A 22,880-nucleotide genomic window follows, 5' to 3' on the forward strand; every position below is an offset into this window, starting at 1 on the left:
GCACCATTATGGCCCCCATTCAATACTATCAAGTTAATGCAATGTATGTTTTGCCACACAGTGTGGGGTGCTGTACTACCATTCATTTTGAATGGCATCTAACACATCTAGGCAGCACAGTGTTGCAACATCAGACGTCAAACATCTGTTCACGCAGCTCTGAATGCGGATATGAAATCATCTTACAATCATCTCACATTCATTAAACATATATTTTTATTTACAAGTAATTTTTTTTCTACTTCCTGGTCCTCTTGAGCATTAGTGAAGTAATGTACCCAAACGTAACATCCTGGGAAGGTTACATCAGCAGAGGATTGCTGTGAAATCTCATCTGTAATCTCATGAGATCTCAGGGAATTACATTTACCTCCACTGAGATGATGTGCATTGTCAGATGTGCCAGAGGTCCAGGAAGTAAATGGAGCTATATTAATTTGCCTAATAAAAATGGCCACTGTGGGAAGAATGGGAAGGGGGAAAAAAAAATGTATGCAAAGAATAAAAAGCCAGCAATTATCTATAAATATCTGTTTGTAGAATGTCATTACTAAACATTTCTACAGGCGACTGTTATTTTGAAGATATGGGTAAAGTTCTTCTTCCTAAATGTTGAAAGGGATATGGGCATGATATATAGTCCCCCATCCATATAGGAACCAGTCTATATGATTGACGTGACTGGCTTAGATCTAGAATATATATACTCGGAGGGGGTGCTCGTCCACTTTTTTAGGTTTTGGTAACAAACGCTGGCCACTAAACATTTGCTCAAGTTTTGACATTAAGGCTCCATTCACACTTGCCACATGCTTCTAGATGTGTTAAATGATGTGTGTTTACATGCATATACATGCATCTGGTACCAAATCCTAGCATCAAATTGTGTTTACACAAGTTTACATGCGATTTGGTGCATTTAGAAGTTAACATTGATTCCTAGATGCACCTGACTTCCATTTCTAAAAGTAGATAAAATTACTGCAGATAAAAGCATCTAAACGTATTATGTGAATAGATCCATTGGAAATCATTAGATGCATCTAATCGCACATGGTGTGAATCTAGCCAAATTCTCTTTTTCTCTCTCAAGGTACGCTGCCAATAAATAGAGATATTTTTGTACTTCCAGATAATATATATTTTGAGTTCAAGGATAAGTAAAACTACAAACAAAAATGCAGCCTCAGATGTGTGGCTGCTTTTGTTTTTCGTGAAGGCAAATATATACATTGCAAGAACAGAAAGTCACCTGTTGATCCCACCAAAAATCCCATGTCTTTAGAACTTCCTGTGTACTGAACTAGAATCTCAAACAGGATTATAAACCTTCCTGAGCTATCTTCTGTGAACTACAGAACACCTCCTTCCTAAGTAATGGTGATTAGGGGGAGGGGGGGCAGTTTGTAGTCAAAATCAGGAGAAACAAGTATGCTCCTTCATGCGTACTTGTTTCTGGCAGGGTTACCAGGTGGAAATAAAAGGAGATAAAAAGCCTAAAAGACCCAATGCAGCCAAAGCAATCCTCTTTAAGTGTATAGTTTCATACCTACACTCTCATGCTTCTAAGGGCTGCTGCAGACTTTGGGCGATTGCACACAATGGTTCCCACACGGCAATTGCTAACAATGGGTACATGCACCTTCTTTTGCGTCACACCGCATGTTTTTTCAGCCACGATTGTTTGCATGCGGCGGGAAACCGCACGATCTGCCTGGCGCAACTGGGGTGCCATTAGAAAAGAATGGCACCGCCAGCACGATCAGCGGGGGTGTTGCGTTCCGTGACCAAGCGGATTCGTGCAAACCTGGCCTCAAACTCGCAAAAATCTCAAAAACAGATTGCCTAAACACTTTTCTGGGTAGCTAGACTTTACTCTGCTCTTGCACGGAGATTCATAAAACATGCACTGTTGGTTAGGCTCGGTATGCGAATCCCCTGACTGCAATGGCTCTCTCTACTGCAAGTTCCACCAACACTGAAGAATTTGAAATAACAGAATACACAACGGGGTTGTTTTCAGTAGATACAAGCAGAATGCTATCTGCATCATGACAGAATGAAAAAACAAATCTGCAGCACTATAGAGCCACTACAATGTAATATGGCTTCCAACAGTACAAATATTAATAACTGTTTAAAGTAAAAGGTTTTGCATAAACATTAACACATTAATAAGATTATTTACATTATGGAGCTCAATAATTACAATTATTTATTTTTTTAAGCTAAAAGAAGTCAAGCGTACAACTGGAGCATCTCATTTTAAATAGGTAAAACAGGTAACCTAAGGAAAACTTTACTGGAAGCATTAAGTATTATAAATATTGAGAACACTGGATGAGAGGTCAGCAATGGCAGCCTACATATTTTATTTCCTACAGGTTGCTTTACACTGGAACACAGTATTTTAATCCAATAAGCAATGCACAATGTCTGCAATCCGGGTCTATAAATACAACAAATTCATAAAAATGCTAACACTATTATATCAGAGTAACTGGAATAAATATCACAAAATCATATTAGGAGAGACAAATGTGGTTATCTAAGACTACACAAAATGAGCTAGAGGAAAACATACACCAGAGGTCTTGTAGTGCAGAAGAGTCATAGTTTAATGGAATAAAAAAAATAAATGCCCACAGCAAGGACAAAATTGTATTTAGATCTGCAGTGCATTACCTTGCTAATGTACAAAAAATATCAGCATCTGCCTTTTACAGTAAACCTGCAGAGTGGCAATTAACAAGAGTTTGTGTAGACGGGCGTTCATGTTAAACGCAGGCTTTTGCATTCAAATGCAGCACTGCTAAAATGCAGCGTTTGGAAAGAAAAGACTATGTTTGACATGCTTGATCTGCAGTTTGAACGCACCTTAACAGCACATGTTGTGCCCTAAGACTGACATCCGTGCCACTTCATTGAAGTCAATTGGAATGTGTTACTTGAGTGGCGGGCATTAGATGACCACCTCTTTCTTTTCTGGTCCGATTCAGTGATAATCGAATGGCTATAAAGCCACTGACAGACACTGCTATCTGATAAGAGTATTAGCTACCAGACAGATTAGAAAACCTTGTCTGATTACTATTGTTTTCTCACCCCAAAAACTCATGCTGGAGGTTTCTGACCTATTTCAGAGGTCTGATCTAAGCACAGTATGCCGATATATCCATTTGTGTTTTAAAATGAGGAAGAACATCTTTCTCCAGTACTTTTGACATAGGAAAGAACACTCTTTAGTAACAGTAATGCAGTCATTTATAGGCTGTGGGGCCAACCAGGACCAAGCCTGCAACCAGCGATCTACTGACCCAGACCAAGCCTGCAACCAGGGATCTACTGACCCGGACCAAGCCTGCAACCAGCGATCTACTAACCCGGACCAAGCCTGCAACCAGCGATCTACTGACCCGGACCAAGCCTGCAACCAGCGATCTACTGACCCGGACCAAGCCTGCAACCAGGGATCTACTGACCCTGACCAAGCCTGCAACCAGGGATCTACTGACCCAAGCCAAGCCTGCAACCAGGGATTTACTGACACGGACCAAGCCTGCAACCAGGGATTTACTGACACGGACCAAGCCTGCAACCAGGGATTTACTGACACGGACCAAGCCTGCAACCAGGGATTTACTGACACGGACCAAGCCTGCAACCAGGGATTTACTGACACGGACCAAGCCTGCAACCAGGGATTTACTGACACGGACCAAGCCTGCAACCAGGGATTTACTGACACGGACCAAGCCTGCAACCAGGGATTTACTGACACGGACCAAGCCTGCAACCAGGGATTTACTGACACGGACCAAGCCTGCAACCAGGGATTTACTGACACGGACCAAGCCTGCAACCAGGGATTTACTGACACGGACCAAGCCTGCAACCAGGGATTTACTGACACGGACCAAGCCTGCAACCAGGGATTTACTGACACGGACCAAGCCTGCAACCAGGGATTTACTGACACGGACCAAGCCTGCAACCAGGGATTTACTGACACGGACCAAGCCTGCAACCAGGGATTTACTGACACGGACCAAGCCTGCAACCAGGGATTTACTGACACGGACCAAGCCTGCAACCAGGGATTTACTGACACGGACCAAGCCTGCAACCAGGGATTTACTGACACGGACCAAGCCTGCAACCAGGGATTTACTGACACGGACCAAGCCTGCAACCAGGGATTTACTGACACGGACCAAGCCTGCAACCAGGGATTTACTGACACGGACCAAGCCTGCAACCAGGGATTTACTGACACGGACCAAGCCTGCAACCAGGGATTTACTGACACGGACCAAGCCTGCAACCAGGGATTTACTGACACGGACCAAGCCTGCAACCAGGGATTTACTGACACGGACCAAGCCTGCAACCAGGGATTTACTGACACGGACCAAGCCTGCAACCAGGGATTTACTGACACGGACCAAGCCTGCAACCAGGGATTTACTGACACGGACCAAGCCTGCAACCAGGGATTTACTGACACGGACCAAGCCTGCAACCAGGGATTTACTGACACGGACCAAGCCTGCAACCAGGGATTTACTGACACGGACCAAGCCTGCAACCAGGGATTTACTGACACGGACCAAGCCTGCAACCAGGGATTTACTGACACGGACCAAGCCTGCAACCAGGGATTTACTGACACGGACCAAGCCTGCAACCAGGGATTTACTGACACGGACCAAGCCTGCAACCAGGGATCTACTGACCCGGACCAAGCCTGCAACCAGCGACATACTGACCCGTACCAAGCCTGCAACCAGCGATATACTGACCCGGACCAAGCCTGCAACCAGCGATCTACTGACCCGGACCAAGCTTGCAACCAGCTATCTATTGACCTGGACCATGCCTGCAACCAGCAATCTACTGACCTGGACCAAGCCTGCAACCAGCAATCTACTGACCTGGACCACTGGCGTTACCACTATAGACAGCAGGATAAGACAGGCAACTAGCATTTCTGATGGCACAGCCTCTATACTCTGTACAGAATTCTGAGCAACATAAACACAGTCCCTAAGGAATTGGGATACAAGAACACTAATATGTCAGACATTGGTACTAATCAATGCACCACAACGGACACATGTTCGCTCACTTCTCGATCCTGTCACAGCTCTCTGCCGTGACAGGGGAGGGGCTGGATTCCCCCCTCTCCGATCCTCCAGCGCTGACTGGCGGAACGGACGGGGAGGGGGCGGGTACAGCTGGCTCTGCCTCTAGATAGGCAGAACCAGCTGTCACTCACGGAGCTGGGCAGATCCAGACATAATTGTCGGGATCCGCTTCAGCGTCTCAGTATACCGCGAGCTGTAGCTCGCGGTATACTGAGCTTAGGGTGACGGGGGGACGCTAGTTTGTGTCCTTCCGTTACCCTATTGAGAACTACGGGGAAAAGCCCTAACCCCATAGTTCTCCTTTAATATCCACTAACAGTTAGTCCCTGTTCACACCTAGGCGTTTTGATGCTCACAGCCAGGCCCGGCACTACCGCAAGGCAAGTCAAGCAACCGCCTGAGGGCGCTGAAGGGCGGAAAAAACAGGGCATTTTAACAACTACTTGCTTGCGCTGTTTTCTTTTTCTTCACTTACCTTCGGTGCGGGAGAGCAGTGGCGAGTCAGCGCTGGTCCGGTGGGATCCTGACACGCGCGGCACCTCTGGCAGTCGCCGGCCAGCTAAGTTAGGACCCCACCTGGAGCTCCTCCCACCGGACCAGCGCTGACTCGCCGCTGCTCTCCAGCACAGTGCTGACTACAACCTCACCAGCGAGGCACCTTCATCGAGCAGTAAGTGAGGGCAAGGGGGGTCCCTATTAGGAACTAATTATTAGCAGGTGATAATTGTACATCTATTGTCTGCAGTGTGTACTCTAGATGTACTACATCTAGAGTATACACTGCAGACAATAGATGTACAATTATCCTCTGCTAATATTAATGGGTTAAATTATCCGTAGTACAACTACATGTTATGTACTATAGATCATTCAACCCATTCATGTTAGCCGAGGATAATTGTAAATCTATTGTTGCAGTGTACTCTATATGTAGTACAATAGTGTTAGTGAATAGGGAGTGCAGCTAGTGTTAGTGGAAAGGGAGTGCGGTTAGTGTTAGTTTATGGTCCTGCTCAACATATTTTGCGGTTCTCCGTACTGTTATGGCGGAGGGGAGGGGCGCAAAAATGCACCTTCGCCAGTCTAGGCAAAAATCCTTGCATCGGCCCTGCTCACAGCTAAACGCGGCAAAACTCTCAACAGAAGAAATCCCATACATTTCAATTACTCCTGTACACACCTGAGAGTTTTGTCGCACACTGTAAAACGCAGAAAGCTACAAAAATATATGAGCTTTATTTTGGAAGAATACACCGTGTTAGAATTCAATAGAAACGTGCAACACACTCGTTTTGCACATTCCTGCACAAGTTTGTACATTAACCGCAATGCATTTCAATCTGCTCAATAAAACATGCATCCAACGCGGGCCAAAAAATATGCAAAATGATCTAAACAAAATGCATGCGAATATGTGCAAAAACGCTGACGCCTAGGTGTGAACGGAGCCCTAAGGATATGTACTAGACCAGGTTGTGCATTGGTAAACACGATGTATTGAGCAGTAATATCAACAACCCGGCTGTGCAGTCCGGCAGCTATGGGACCTTGACAATGGCATAACAGATTTACATATTCTATGGCAATAAAACAGTTTATGTATTTCGGCTATATATTTAGCCATCTGCTTGCAGCTCAGCTTTAAAATTACTTGAATCAAATAAATCCATACCGCTTTCCTTTGCAACTTTATGACAAGCTAACATTTAGGCACCATTTACACCTATATTTTAGGTGTGATAGGGGATTCCGACTGCAGGAAATTGCAAGTTCCTGATGCAGGAATCCCTAATCACACCTAAAATATAGGTGTAAATTGAGCCTTAGACTGCAGTGTTTGGATGAATTAAAGCAATTTTAATATATAAAAGCATGGGGTCTACCAAAATTAACAAATAAAATGCAAAGGTAACATGCAACAAGATCCAAATGTTTCCAATAGTTTATGGGGGGGGATTTATCAAAACTGGAGCAGACAAAATTTGGAGCCGTTGCCCATGGCATCAGCATCTCTCTCCAGTTTGTTCAGTCAAGATTTGAAAATGAGAAAGAAGCTGATTGGTTGCCATACACAGCTGCTCCACATCTTGTCTGCTCCAGTTTTGATAAATGGACAATTCAACAGAGTTATCAATTTACACAATTGCCTTTAGGTGTTCCTTTAAGACTCATCTCTTTAGGGAAGCCTATCCCACCTCAACCTAACCACTGAACCATCATGTTCTCAAACAATTCATCCCCACACAGCTATCTCCTCATGTATCACATGCCCCTCCTTACCATCTTGTGTTGAATTGTATTGTGATTGTAATGTCTTCCTTATATTGTAAAGCGCTGCACAAACTGTTGGCGCTATATAAATCCTGTATAATAATAATACACAATTACTGCACAGAAATAAAACAACTTTGCGTGAACACTCACCCATGGCCTGAAGGCGCGATAAAGTACAAGCAACAGTGCACACGGTTGTCTGGCATCTGACGCCTGTTTACACGTGATTCTGCATTAAGGTAGTCTTCAAATTTACTATCAATATAGTCAATAACCGGCTGCCAACTAAAAGAAGAAAAATGGTTACTGTTGTTATTAAACCCAACAAATGACGGGTGATGAAAATGAGCAAAATTATAATTTCAGTGGATAATGAATTAGATTCTCAAAGATTTAACAGTACTGTTTTATTTAAAGCCCATCTCCAGCAATTTATTTTTGTATTTTACTTGGAGTAAATGGTTCTGTCAACTCTGAATTGCCCTCTGTGACCCATTGGAAGGCTCCATCTCACTTTCTGTTCCTGTGGCAGCATTCATTGCTTGCCTGCTGCCCCAGGAACAGAAAGTAGTCCTGCCACATGAACAGAAAGAGTAGTTGTCACTAAGGTAGCAAGACACGGACAGAAGTCATAACCTGACAAGACTTTGTAATTTTTACTGAAAAAAAAGTGTTTTGTTGCAGTTTGTGCCCCCACTTGAAGTGAGTAACCACGCTTATAGGGACATAGATCCCAAATAAAAGCCTGGCAGAGGTTCTAACCTGTCACTGTCTAAAACCTTTTACAACATTAGCTTGAAATAGCCATTAAGGCTCCTTCCCTTTCAAAAAGGAACTAGCGCCTGACCTCCTTGTTAGTACTGTGGATAATCTAGCCAGCTGACACAGGCATAGAAATGCTATTTCAAATCATCCTCTTTGCCCCTACCCAGGATGGAAAATTGTGTGTACTAAAACTACGGCTTATATACACTCACTGGCCACTTTATTAGGTACACCACTTCAACTGGTTAACACATATCTAATCAGCCAATCACATGGCAGTAACTCAATACATTTAGGCATGTAGACATGGTCAAGACGGTCTGCTGAAGTTCAAACCGAGCATCAGAATGGGGAAGAAAGGTGATTTAAGTGACAATGACATGGTTGTTGGTGCTAGACGGGCTGGTTGGAATATTTCAGCAACTGCTGATCTACTGGGATTTCCATACACAACCATCTCTCAGGTTTACAGAGAATGGTCTGAAAAATAAAATATCCAGTGAGCGGCAGCTCAAAATATCTTGTTGATGCCAGAGGTCAGAGGAGAATGGGCAGACTGGTTCAAGCTGATAGAAAGGCAACAGTAACTCAAACAACCACTCGTTACATCGGAGGTATGCAGAAGAGCATCTCTGAACGCAAAACACGTTGAACCTTGAAGCAGATGGGCTACAGCCACAGAAGACCACACCGAGTGCCACTTCTGTCAGCTAAGAACAGGAAACTGAGGCTACAGTTTGCAAGGGCTCACCAAAATTGTAAAATAGAAGATTAGAAAAACGTTGCCTGGTCGGATGAGTCTCGATTCCTGTTGCGACATTCGGATGGTTGGGTCAGAATTTGAAGTAAACAACATGAAAGCATGGATCCATCCTGCCTTGTATCAACAGTTCAGGCTGGTGGAGCTCCACATCATGGATGTGCAGCTGACAAATCTGCAGCAACTGTGTGATGCTATCATGTCAGTATGGACCAAACTCTCTAAAGGAATGTTTCCATCACCTAGATCAATAGACAAATCCGCATGTCTATTTTTCACGCCAATCACATTGGAAACTCAATGTAACTTTATGGGTATTGCTGACAGAAGTGGCACTCGGTATGGTCTTCTGTGGCTGTAGCCCATCTGCTTCAAGGTTCAACGTGTTTTATGGGTATTGCTATGCCACGAAAAAAATCAAAGCATTTCTGCAGACAAAAGGGTTCCAAATCAGTACTAGCAAGGTGTACCTAATAAAGTGGCCAGTGAGTGTATATGCATGCATTAGGACCCTACTATGCAAATATCACAAAAAGGAGGTGGTCTTCTTCAAAATACTGTGCATGACTGCCCACCTGGCTCATGTGAACTATCACCGGTCAAAATCTCAAGTACCTGTTCAGCTATTTTAATATTGATAAATATCAAGGGTCTTGCAAGTGAAAGAAAAGGCTAAACAATCAGTCTAATGCGGAGGACCAAGAAATGGACAGTGTTTAAAAAACGGCCTTGTGTATGACTCAAGCTATGACTGCTTACATACCACTACAGAACAGCTTAGGTACTTTTCACACTGGCGGTGTCTGTTCTGATCAGCAGGGGATCCATGAACAGATCCCCTGCTGAAAGGAAGATTCGAACTGATGTCACTATGGGCAGCCAGAAGTAAGCAGGTATGTGTCAATTTACATCCAATCACCTCCAATCGGTCACGTTTAGGGCCTAAAAGAAGGAAGTTAACTTTTTTTTTTTTTTTAGAACTAGATGGTCTCGGAGCCTATTGGATATAAACAGAAACACATTCATTTACATTTGAATACCCATAAAGTTACATTGAGTTTCCAATGTGATTGGCGTGAAAAATAGACATGCGGATTTGATTGGACTGCCCAAGTAAAAGGGACCTTACCAGTATATATGAACTGATCTCCATTTATACTGCCAAAGGATGTATACATTTTAAATAATATTTTAGTACTAAAATAGTTTTTTTTTTTTTATTGTGCAGTATTAATTGTACACAAATCTAACACTTGCATATTTATTGCAACCAGCCAGATCAATAGACTCCTGCAGCTTTTTCACATTTTTGTAATAAAGCCCAGAAGAGCAGAGAAAATCCAATTGCTAAGATGGAGAAGAGAAACACACTTGCCTTCTAGCAGAGATCTGGTCGTTTGGTGTAGTCAGTTACACACAGGCTTTCAAATACTATTCAAGTTCTTAAAAAGTCCAGCATGCTTTTATAATTGAGTGTCATGTATGCACTCTGTATTAGAAAAAAAGTTTAAAAATGCCCCATTCCTTAAAGGAGAACTATGGGGTCAGGGCTTTTCCCCATAGTTCTCCTAAGGGTCACGGGAGAACACAAACTAGCGTTCTCCCGTGACGCTCAGTATACCGAGACGCCGCAGCCGGGACGGATCACGACATTACTGTCTGGTTCCACCCAGCTGCGGGATTGACAGCTGGCTCTGCCTATCCAAAGGCAGAGCCAGCTGTGCCCGCCCCCTCCCCCCGTCCGTTTTGCCAGTCAGCCCTGGAGGATTGGACAGTAGAAGGGGGGGGGGGAGAATCCCTGCAGGGAGCCGTGAGTGAGTCACAGCTCTCTGCAGGGATAGATCGAGAAGTGAGCGAATGCCGGTGTGTGTTCTCTCACTTACCGATCTACTGAACCGACCTGTGACAGTTTCATTGTCACAGGTCGGCTCAGATTATGAGGATGAGTGAAAATCACTCGCCTCATAATTCTCCTTTAACTAGAATCAGTATATCATGCTGTTGTAGTAGATGTATCTGCAGGAACCGAGGCTAAAATCTGAAAAAGCAGAGCCCTGGAAACTGGAACAGTACGAAGATTTAAATGCAGCAGGTTCTGCTCAACCAACAAACAATTCTTGAAATGAAAAGGACCATTACCAGTTGCTATTATCCACTGCATCACCAAACCCAGGTGTGTCTACTATTGTGAGAAGCAGCTGAACTCCACCTTCTTTAATTAGAACTTTTGACTGTTCAACCTAAAACATAAAAAAAAAGGATCATAAGTAAGGAAATTCTGATAGATAACAATGCATAAATATAATACAGGCAGCGAACTAAAGAACTCAGCAGAGCGTGGCTACTTATGTGATCTTACACAAATTCTGGGAGGAGTGGTTTGGTCCTTACTAAGGTTGAAGTGTGTGTAAACCCCAACAGTGAACCTTTCTTATTTGCTCCCCTTTGGTTTGTTGAATATACCACTGAAAGCAGTTTGTTGTACATGTATGCTAAATGCACTCGGTGATCCGAGCAGAAAACTAGTGATGTTCTGTGCATTCTGCAGTCTATTTCATACATCATCAGGAAGTTTGTAAGAACTACAAACTCTCGCCAATGGAGAAGACCAAGAGGGGGGAGGTGTACTGTAGTGTTCCATAAATACAGTATCATGAATGAGTATCGTCACCCTAGGACAGAAGTGAGGTTACTAGCAGGATCAACAGGTGAAAGTGAGCCAATGTCCGCCAAGACCTGACGGGAAATAACATTACAGCACACGTGGAAGTGATCGGGTGGCAGTACATCGACATTACATGGTAGCTACATTCGTTTTCACTTTTCCTGGCAAATAATATTTTTGGAAAGTACAGATAATGCCTGCTAATCTTGCTGGAAATGAGAGTGCCCTTGTCACTTGTTATAAGCTGAACTAAAACAATGTTATTTACTTTCCCTTCCCAACCACCACCTCCAATGGAAATTAGGACCTTTCAATGGCTGAAGCAGAGAAATATGACTGCTCGCATGTATGTGAACATTTAAAAAGGTATCTATGGTGAAAAACTAAAAATAAATATGTATTTCTATACTGAATTTCCATAACTTTTATCACACTCCTAATACCCATATCAATGTAGAACTTTGTAATCTTACTTATTGAAGATACCCACAGGACGTATTTTCTCAATGCACGGGCATAATTTTAGTACTGCGAATATGCACTTCCTTTCATCACAACTTACAAAGCCTGCCTTCTGAATTACAACTCAACATCTGAACGATGTAACATCCATCATTGCTTGCTGGAACCTATGCATTATGGGTTATGTAGTCTAGGGAAATTGAGTCTGCATAACACCAAGAATCCAGGAAACTGTTGAAAGTGATGGACAGATAGATGGCAGCACTCACTACATAAAAGGGAAGTAAGCTTTGATTGCATTATCAAAAACAGTTATACTATGTATTCCTATTACAATACTGATGTTATAACAGGATAGTATATGCTGGGGACTTTAGAACTCCTTTAAGGTCCATTTTCACCGCTGTTTTACAAACACACAGGTTCTGTTTCGTGTTTGCAAGCTGGACTATTGCAAACAATGAGCATGCAGCGTCTGAAAACTGAAGGAAAAAGTCTCTAGACTGCGTAAACTGCAACCCATAGAAACACAGATGGAAACAGGGCTGCAACAACTAATCAATAAAATCAAGAATAATCAACAATGAAAATCCTTGTCAATGATTCTTTGTCGATTGATCCTTGTCAATGATTCTTGTCGATTAGTTGATTTCAATTAGTTGAATCAGCTCAGCCGCCCGCAACTCTGCTCAGTTGTTCCATCCACCTCTGCACGTCTGCTTAGCTGTTTAACGCTACTATACAGCATCCCCCCGCAACTGTGTTCAGCTCCCCCACCCCCCTGGCCGTCGCAACTCTTCTCAGCCTTTGCTTGCCGCCCCTAATTTGCTAAGCGGTTTCCAAATCCAACCGCCTTGCCTCTGAGCTGCCGCTTGTGTCACCTCCGATCCCGCTGCTCTCCCCCACCTGTATCAGCAGTAGACATCGAAAGGGACACAGACGAGCAGTCAGGCACTAGGGAGGGAAAACATGAGTTGATTACCTGATAACTCTGTTTCCAGGAATCTTCCAGGACAGCCATCGAGATATAGGCTCCGCCTGCCTGCAACAGGAAAGCCAAAGAGGGGGGCGGATCAGGACACAGTGTGTCACTGCTGGACAGGTCAGAGCGGCTCATAGGCAGTGGGTGTGTTCAATAGCTAGCCTGCTACTGCAATTTAATAACGCCAATAGTAGGCTGACTATTGCACTCATCCACTGCCTGCTATCAGCAGAGAAGGACCTGAAGGAGAACGTTCTCCTTCAGGTCCTTCCCCTGCTGATTAACAGCAGGCAGTGGACAGGTGTAATAGCCAGCTTGCTACTGGCGATTTCAAATTGCAATAGCCAATAGCAGGCCGGCTATTGCAAACACCCACTGCCAGCTGTGTTTACATTCCCTGGCTGAAGCTTTTCAAGCCATAGGGGTTTGAATAGCTCCTTTGAAGTGGAAAGGTGACTCTAGGGGTCCAATAGACCCCTAATGTTACCTTAAGGAGAACCTGTCATCTCCAATGTGCCATCACATTATATATTAAATTTACATATATACATTTTAGATGCGTCTAATATAATACATACAATTATTGAAAAAAAATATAAAAGGTGGGAAAGAAAAAGTAAATTTTCAGTTTCAGCCTGACAAATTCTGCTACAAGGTGTGTTGTGGTACCATTCATTTCACTGGCATCCCAAAACCTCCCGCCTGCAGTGCGATCGCCTGCGTTGGAATGCACAGTACCACAATGCTGTGCATTTCAATGCGGTGCCATTGCAAAAAATGGTGCATGTAGTTTTATTCTTTAGTAAACTTTATAAATAAGTTTATATTTAACTTTGTAGCAGTTTGTGTATTTTAAATAAAATATGGTATTTTTTTAACCGATTAAATCGAAAAAAATAAAATTGGTCAACTAATCAATTATGAATTGTTAGTTGCAGTCCTAGATAGAAACTCTACCATTAAATACAATAGTACAGACTTTTGCTCACTGTTTCTGTATGTTTCATGTTAAATGTTATCATGTAATATTTGTATTATTAATACCTGTATAATGAAATACTGTTTTATATCAGTGCAGTCTTCCCTGTGCACATGTGAAACTTCCAGCTAATTTACGGAATGTAGCATTCTGTTTCCATACATGGTCAAACACATGCAGTTAAACATCTGGAAATGATCCAAGAAAACATAACTGTAAAGCAGTGTCCTTCACGTTAGACTTCCAACTGTATCCCATCATCTGCTTTAGCCAGAATTCCCCAGAGGCTCATGGAAAACAAATTAGCTGGAGTTTTGGAATTTCAAACTTTTCTCAGCAAACCCACTCCAAATGGCTGCTTTCCCATGCACTCCCCAGGGCAGGTCACTTCCATCCATTTTAAATGTCTATTTGTAGCCCCAAATACACACACCACTTGAGGGAAGCAATGACCGGACACAAATAAAGTATCAGTAAAACAAATGTATGTTTTAACATGCAATGTAAGGCAATGCATGCTGAACAATGGGTGTTGCCAGAGCATTTGAACTCAAAATACTTCCATGAAATGTTTGGAAAGTATGCATGAGCTTAAAAGCAGGGGATGCATGAGTATTCTTCAACAAAATAATGCAGATTTCAAAAACAAACCAGAAATGGCTAAAAATGACAACATAGTGCTGAATAGTTGCTGTAACAAATAGCTTAGTAAACCGTAAAACACAAACGTGAGCTGCACAATCCTGCTATGCTGGCCCTGCACGAAGCGTAGCAGAGCCCAGGATTAATGGCCTCGGCAGAGGGGGCACACTATCTGGCAGCATACAAGTGAACAAACACGTATGTGGAAAACGACAGTTGGCCAAAAAGAACAGAACCAAGATCACAGCTACTGCAACAGCTGTGATCTTGGTATAGTAACCACTTTAGGATTGCGCACCTTATATACACAACTACCAATCCCATTGCCCTCCAATTAATGGAAATGAAAAAAAGGCATACAAGTCCAGCCTGGGTGGCAACCATGGCTCCCCTAATATATATTGTGGAGAAGTAAATGTAAGCCATCAAGGGGCAGGAAGCATGTTATTTGCAGATCGCCAGGTTAAAATTAAAAAGGGAAAAAAGACTGGAAAAGAAAAAAAACAAAAAAATCAATGCAGGCACCTAATCTAAGGACAGGTAAGTTCACCTTTTAAGAAAATCTGTCTGGAGTTAGGCTTCATAGTACCTCACTCTAAAAACAGGTGTAAGGGCTTGTTCACACGAGCCCATAAGCTAAAATGTAGAGTTTTCAAGTACAAGCTAGTGTGCCGAGTGAGATCCTGTAAGGGGGGGATTGGGGATGTTGCCTGTGGTTACTTTTTTTTGTAACTATTTGGAAAGTGTACACTCCAGTCTGGTCTCCACATCACACCTGCATTGTGGTGTAAAAAAAACAATTTTTTCTATGTGCTTTAGTGGCAACTGGTGTTGATCAGTTGCTGAAGAATGCCCGTCACAGCAAACGGAGCGAACAAGCCCTAAAACCCAGTTAGGTTTAAAAAAAAAAAAAGCAGCCGAAAAGCACTGTCCAAGTACAAAATCAATACTTAAATGGTGAGGATCCCTTACTTAGAATTACTAATAAGTGTAACTCAGGTCCCCTGTGCATCCTCAGGGATCAACACACACCATGAGATGGGCCAACTAAAATACTAGGAGATGAATATCATTGATTCTGTAATAGAGAAGGAGAAAGCTGGTAGTAAGAAATCTGTTTCCAACCAGGTCAAGGACAAAGTGTCCCCAAAGAGAACACATTCAACAGAAAATTAGTTACATAACTGAAGCGAATTTGGTTCAGTATTTGTTTAATCGGAACAACTGCATTCAGAATCAGGATAAAAGGAAACTCTAAAGGTTTTCGTTTCAAGGCTTATCAATATTGTATAAATTTTTAGTTATTGGTACTACAAATGCTTTGTTTAATACATATTACAGTGCTCATTTATGACACTCTTTGCAAAGTATGATGGGCTTTCTAATAAAAAAGCATAGCACTGCCTGCACGTTTTCTAAAAGTGAACATGCGCAGGAGTTACATAATCAGTGGCTACCCCCATGGCCGGGAAGACTTCCAAGAACCCAGAAGTGTTAGTGGTGGAGATGGTGGTGGAAGGGGATGGAATGGAGGACCGAATGGAGGACCGAATGGAGGACCGATAATTGATCCAATCAACGCCCTAAAGTGCAAATATGCATATTCTTGTACAATATGGCAGAAAACAAGTTGTAATCTGCCTGCGGATTCTCCAAACATGGAAAGTGCATGGCACAAGAGGGCTAGAACATGAAGCGCTACCCAATCCAGAATGAGTATCGCTTCTCTTTGAGGTGTGTGACTCTTGGTGCCCCCTTGGTGGTTGATGTAAGCCAACTGAATCTAGGTAAAATGGCCTCCCAGTTGAGATGTCCAACAATGAAAGAAAGGTTCCAAAACAGATGAGCCTAGCTTCCTCCAACGACCTTCTGCCCAGCCTGAGAAAAAGGCATCTGCCATTAGAACCTTCCAAGATACTGGAAAGAAGGATCTTTCAAACTTTAGTGCTGGGTTGGCTATCCGCTTTGCTAGGGAGGCATTGCCTCAAAAAGGAGGCAAACATCAGACCAGAAGCCTCATGCAAAAGCAAATAGGGGGGATGGCTCTTGGATTGAAGGGTCCAAGAGCATATGCTCCTGATCAGATATTTTGGAATTCAAGGTAACATCCTCATGCCCCACTTTGTGATAATAGAGCAGTTGTGAGTGGAAACTAAATCTGGAGGAGAGGTGGAAGGGGAATATTTGAGATCCCTGCAGTTCACCATTTCTAAAATGGTTGTAAATCTTCCCATGAAATCTGACAGGGTAGCAGAGAAAAAAGGTAGCGGTGGATGAACCCAATGGCACAATAGAAGCCAGGGGAGTGCCCTAACCCTTTACCTTGGATCTGCCATGTGCTAAGTATCCCCTATAGGAAGAATTACAAAACTTTTCACTGCTGATAGCCCGTTTGTGTCAAGCACTGAGGGAGCAGGTACCCAGACAAGGGCAGGAGCTTCCAGCAGGGAGACTTGTGGCACATCGGTATGATGCCGCTGTGCACCATGCTACCGTCAGTGGGGGACTGGGAGCAACGCACCAAGCACCAGGGAAGAACACAGAGGGGAATAGACCCACTTATTACCATAGCAACTCCACTTTACTCATTGAGCAGGGTGCCAGGGGCATACCCCCTTGCAGAAAGTAGGTCTATAAGGACAGGGCTTCCACTAGATCCATGGAGCACAGCCCTGGACCTGTATAACACCCTGTAGCAAACTCAACATGGTGCACCACATGCCAAGGTGAGTGCCTATGCAGGATAGTGTCTGAAGCAACATTACAGGTCATCCTCACACCTACCTGGCAGGATCTGGGTACGGTCCCCTGGGTTTCCGCTGAGTACACTGATCTGGAAAGCTGCTGAGAGGCAGTAGCTGCAGTGGCTATAAAGCAGCTAGGAAACCAGAAAATTGCTATAAGAATCAAGAAGAAACATGTAAAGAAAGGAGGTAAAGCTCTCTCAGGAGAAAGAGCATGTCTATCACCCAAGGACACTTAAAAAAACTGAAGCTTGCTGGGAGAGGGAAGAGTTATGTGGGGGCTGTCCCTGCAGCTTTTTCCAGTGTCTAATTATCTGAAGGTAGCATATAACCTTCTACTTTACGATGAAGAAAATTTTGATTCACATACAGTATATTAAACTGCCAGAAACTTGGCAGTCTTACTACCACTGGAAGCTCTACAACTCAAAGTCTACAACTAATGTAAGGAAAATGTGCTTCAGTCCTAGTCCTTTTCAAATCCCTGACAAAATAAACATACAAAAAAAAAAAAAAAAAAAAAAAGATGTTTATGTACAACAAAAGAGGGCCACAGGAATTTCCCATAGGAAGAAATACCACTATGGGAAGAAACAGAGCTATGAAACCACAAAAGAAAAAAAGGCCAAGGAAGTAAGGCTGATAAACGTAAAGCAGAGGCTTATTAACAGGGTCACTGTAAACATATAGGCAATCAATCAAGAAGTTCAAGGCAGATAAACCCTTCAAATCAGGCCAAAGAGAAGCAGATGGCTACCTAAAAAACATGAAGACACCCATCTGTCCTCTAAACAGTAGGACCCACTACTGTTTCTTGTGCGATTTGCCTGAGGGAGTGAAGCAACATACACACACACACTTAACAAAAGAAGGATAGGCCTGGTTGCATAAAGATTTTCCAACAAGTAGGAAAATTTAGCAATAACCAACCAATCCTTCCTTAGACAGCAAATTGAGTTATGAACAAAACCATATAATTTAAATCCTATATTTAATGATGAATATCTAAGTTACAGAAACATCCTAAAAAGTGTACATTTTTAAATGTATTGCTGTTTACTGAATAACAGTTATGCGAAACCAAGTACACCCAACATGGAAATGGTTGACTTTTTCATATACTGTGTGTGAACAGGCAACAACTAGATCTTTATTTAAATAGTGCCTATAGATCAAGGGTAGCCAAACGTTGGTCCTTCAGTTGTGATGAAACTTCAAATTCCAACATGCATCTGTGGCTGTGAAGTCTTGCAATGTCTAATGGGATTTACATTTTCAGCTCAGCTGGAGGGCCGAAGTTTAGCTACCCTTTGCCTCAGAAACTGGTATTGCCCCCTTTAACAAAAAAAGGTTCCTCTTCTGAAATGCAGTCTTCACTTTGTACCAAACATTTACTGTTACCGTGGCCAAACAAGTCTTTGATTTAACAGTCTGCAGCACATTATTCTAGAAGTTATATAAGTTATAGAAGACTATATGTCCGCAATCTGTAATCTTGCTCTAACGTTCTTTTGGATAGCAAAGGCTTTTCCTGGCACACCTCCTATGCAGATTTAATTGGTGCAATTTCTGATGTAGATTGATGTACTTTTGACACCAATTATTGCAAGAGTCACCTTCAGACACCCCAAACGAAACTTTTGTGCATTAAATGATCGACTCTGGAGCAATTTTCTGGCCAAGCCAGGTCTAGATAACGTAGCAGTCTTTTTAAATCTATGCCACTTGTGAATTTTCTGTACAGTGGAATGAATGGTTTAAAACAAATTGGGACCATTATAAATCCCTTACCAGATATATCATAGTTATACACAACCTTTTTTTCTGTGGGCTTTAGTAGAACTATTTTGATCTTGGCATGACACATATCAATAGCAAAACGATCACCAGGTATCTGAGGTTTAAGAGTGCATTCGTACCAAAATCAGAAGGATAACACAAGTCAAGGGAGGGTCCGTTGAATTGCAATTGTACCTATTGATCCATTACTTTGCAATCTGTTTTTCAATAGATGCTAACCGAATGGCACCGAAAATTGATGTGAATGGGGCTACTTCACTCCGGATCCTTTGTGTTACGTTATGCTGAAAAATAAAATAGCGCATGTTCTCCGTTTTTTTTTTTTTTAGCGCAACGGAGCAGTGTAAACTAGCTCCATTCACACCCATTCATTTTGCAGTGCCCTTCCGTTAGCATCCGGATCTCTAAAGACAGGTTCTACCTGCCTCATCATGATCAAGGTTATGGCCTGAAGAGATTTGAATTACTGTCACCTAATTCTAATATGATAGGTTTGGAGTGGTAGTAAATGTAGGTGTGTATCCACTATTCAATATGATAAATCTGCAATCTCATTACCGGTGTTATGTGCTATTTATTCAAGCATAATCAGCTGTATCCGCAGCCATTGATTGAATGTTTCCCAGCTAAATATGTTCAAGTCCAAGATATACATGGGGCGTACCTACGTTTCACAGGAGTTCATAGTATTATTTTCCTAATTTATTTAGACATCTGTGTCTGAAATGTAATATGCGAGTTTGACAAGTAAAACTACCTTAAGGGCTCAGTCACACTAGATACAGTGCGTTCCAGCCCGATTTTGGCCGGAACGCACTGCCTCCGGCTCACTTTTTAGTGGGGTAGGAGGTGGCGTGGCGGGCCATTCAAGTGAATGGCGCTGTAGCCACGCCCTCCGGGCCGCAATGCGATCCGCCGCACGGGATCGCAAGGCACATAGTGCCTGCGGTCCGGCCCTGTGCGGTGCGATGAAAATAGTGCTTGTAGCATTTTTATCGCAACGCACATGTTCGGACGGCAGGCACAATGTGCCTTGCAATCCCATGCGGCGGATCGCGTGGCTAAGGCGCCGTTCACTTGAATCGCCTGTCATGCCCCCTCCTACCCCACTAAAAAGTGAGCCAGCGGCAATGCGAGGCAGTGCGTTCTGGCCAAAATCGGGCCAGAACGCACTGCATCTAGTGTGACTGAGCCCTAAAGCATTTTGTTTCGCCAGCTTTGTTGGTGTGCTCTCCCACCACAGTCTCCCAATCTACATTCTAACCATGATCTCTATTATAAAAAGTAAAGGAAGTCAGTTTAATAGAATTATTTATGTGCGCAATAATGTATTAAAAATGTTATTTCTTTTTACAGTTCGTAATTGTATATCAACATTGCAGCATATTGGTTCATTACATACACAAGCTCTGCTTCCTGCTAGTCAATACTTGTACTTTACCCATCCTTTTTTACAATGCAAGTCTGTCGACTCAAAGAAAACACTGCACACCCTATGTTTCAACAATTAAAGTAGGGAATGAGAATAATAAAAACAAATGCATCAGGGCTCCTGGAAGGGCACACATATATATACATATATACACATACATACACACACACACACACTTCAAATCACAATTACTCTGCTAATGAGAGCAGCTTGTTATTTTCTTCATGGCCAAAGGAAAGCTTAAGCAAACTCACCTGAACGGTCTTTTTAATTCTGTGTGATGGACCAGGATAATCCGGAGCATATAAATCCGTTAAGAAGAGTGAATTTATGAGAGTTGACTTTCCCAGACCAGATTCACCTATGACAGACATAGAATAATAAATATGTTAAAAAGTTATTTTTTTTAACGTTTTTAATAAACATGAAAAGTATTATACTATTAAAGTCACAGAACTACTATCATTACCTAAGTGAGCGTTCACATTTCTGCTCTTTAAAAGGCATATTGTTAACATTTTTAATGCACTCGTCATGCATTGCTGCATTACTAAGCAGAATTCACCTTAAGAGCATGGAAAGCTTTGTACAATACTTCAAAGGACACAATCCACTTTAACACAGACATAACTTGTGTACACAAACTACAGATGAAAAAAAAAAATGTAAAATCAAGATGGAGAGGAATCTGTTCAAAATGCATTCTTAACAGGTAAACTGGGCACATCTCAAAATTAAAATGGAAAGATCAAAAATAAATAGTCTTATTTAACCTATTGCTGCATCCATGTATGTGGCAGCACAACGGCGAGTATTAAACCTGTGCTGCCACATATGCATACAGTGGATGTTACCACTTTTTGTAGAGAGCATCAATCGAGCTCCACCCAGCACTTTGACAGAACTATCACGAAAAACTCCCAGTCGATTAACAATGATGGCAGAGTGGAATGAGCAAGGGGATACACTTTCTAAGCTTTTGCCTTTCAGCTTCTTCCTCACTACAGTGGCAAGGTGGCAAGAGAGGGCAGCCACCTTGTTTGCGTATGATACGAAACTGTGTACGGCAGTAAATTACGAAAAGGAGATATTCGCACTACAACAGGACCTTAACAGGCATGGACTACAAGATGGCAAATGCGATTTAATGTTGAAAAATCCAAGGTTATGCACATGGGAGCAAAGAACGTGTTTACAAACTACTACTCAGGGGAGGGAGGATAAAAGAATAATACTTACACTTTATAAACCACTGGTTTGGCCTCATCTTGAGTATGCAGTGCAGTTTTGGTCGCCAACTCCTGGGAATCATCTATGGTGGTGACCACAATATTCGGAACAAACTGTTCAATCCGAAAATTGTATTGAGAACACGGGGACACAACATGAGGTTGGAAGAAAGGGGGTTTCAAGAATTAGGGTTTTTCTTTTTTTTTGTACTGTGAGGAGTAGTGCAATTGGGGAATTCTTTTCCACAGACAGTGGTATCTGCTAGCAGCATTGATACATTTAAGAAACTTCTTGTGGAGTTTCTTCTTCCACTTAATATACAGGGTTAGGCCTCATTCACAGTGCCGCGCGTGTACGTGCGTATAGTACCATATGCAAATAAATGGCTCCATACACATAGCCGCGTATGGAGCCGTATATTTGTGTAGGGGATATATGCGCAAAAACAGAATGGAACCGAGATGCGTCCGGGCAGAGTATTTCTGCGTATTTTACGTGCATACGCATGTTGGCGTGTGTATATGCATACAGTTCATAAAAATTTCCATTAGGAATGATGCATTCTGGGAATGCAAATAGTGCACGCATATACACTCGTATATACGCAATATACATACGCCACAGCTGGGACGGATTCCGTCAATGCTGTCGAGATCAGCTCCGCTGGCAGATTGTCAACGGCTCTGCCTATCTGGAGGCAGAGCCAGCTATGCCCTCCCCTGTCCATCCCTCGAGTCAGTGCTGGAGGATTGGAGAGGGGAATCCCTGCAGGGATCGTCCTGATAGTCACTGCTCTCTGCAGAGAGGTGATCAGGAAGTGAGCGAGTGTCGGTGTGTGTGTGTTCGCTCACTTACTGATCAATAGAGCCGACATGTCACGCGTCGGCTCTAACTATTAGGATGAGAGTAATTCACTCACCTCATAGTTCTACTTTAAGCACAATCTTATGGGTAAAAATATTAATATTCACCAACAAAACAAAAAAAAAGTATATATA

The 22,880-nt window shown here is 42.7% G+C and overlaps 1 protein-coding gene across 5 annotated transcripts in view; it reads right to left on the bottom strand.

Moving 5' to 3' along the window:
- Positions 1-22,880, bottom strand: part of SEPT7 (septin 7) — a 119,220-nt gene that overhangs the window by 31,599 nt on the left and 64,741 nt on the right. For all 5 annotated transcript variants that reach the window (XM_018562947.1, XM_018562948.1, XM_018562944.1 and 2 more), the window contains exons 4-6: positions 20,907-21,013; positions 11,086-11,186; positions 7,572-7,706 (exon numbers count right to left, since the gene is read on the bottom strand). In XM_018562947.1, the coding sequence (XP_018418449.1) occupies positions 7,572-7,706; positions 11,086-11,186; positions 20,907-21,013 (343 nt within the window). The remainder of the gene's footprint in view (positions 1-7,571; positions 7,707-11,085; positions 11,187-20,906; positions 21,014-22,880) is intronic.

The sequence above is a fragment of the Nanorana parkeri genome, unplaced genomic scaffold, assembly GCF_000935625.1.
Source record: "Nanorana parkeri isolate BGI_ZX_2015 unplaced genomic scaffold, ASM93562v1 scaffold616, whole genome shotgun sequence".
Taxonomy (NCBI): Eukaryota; Metazoa; Chordata; class Amphibia; order Anura; family Dicroglossidae; genus Nanorana; species Nanorana parkeri.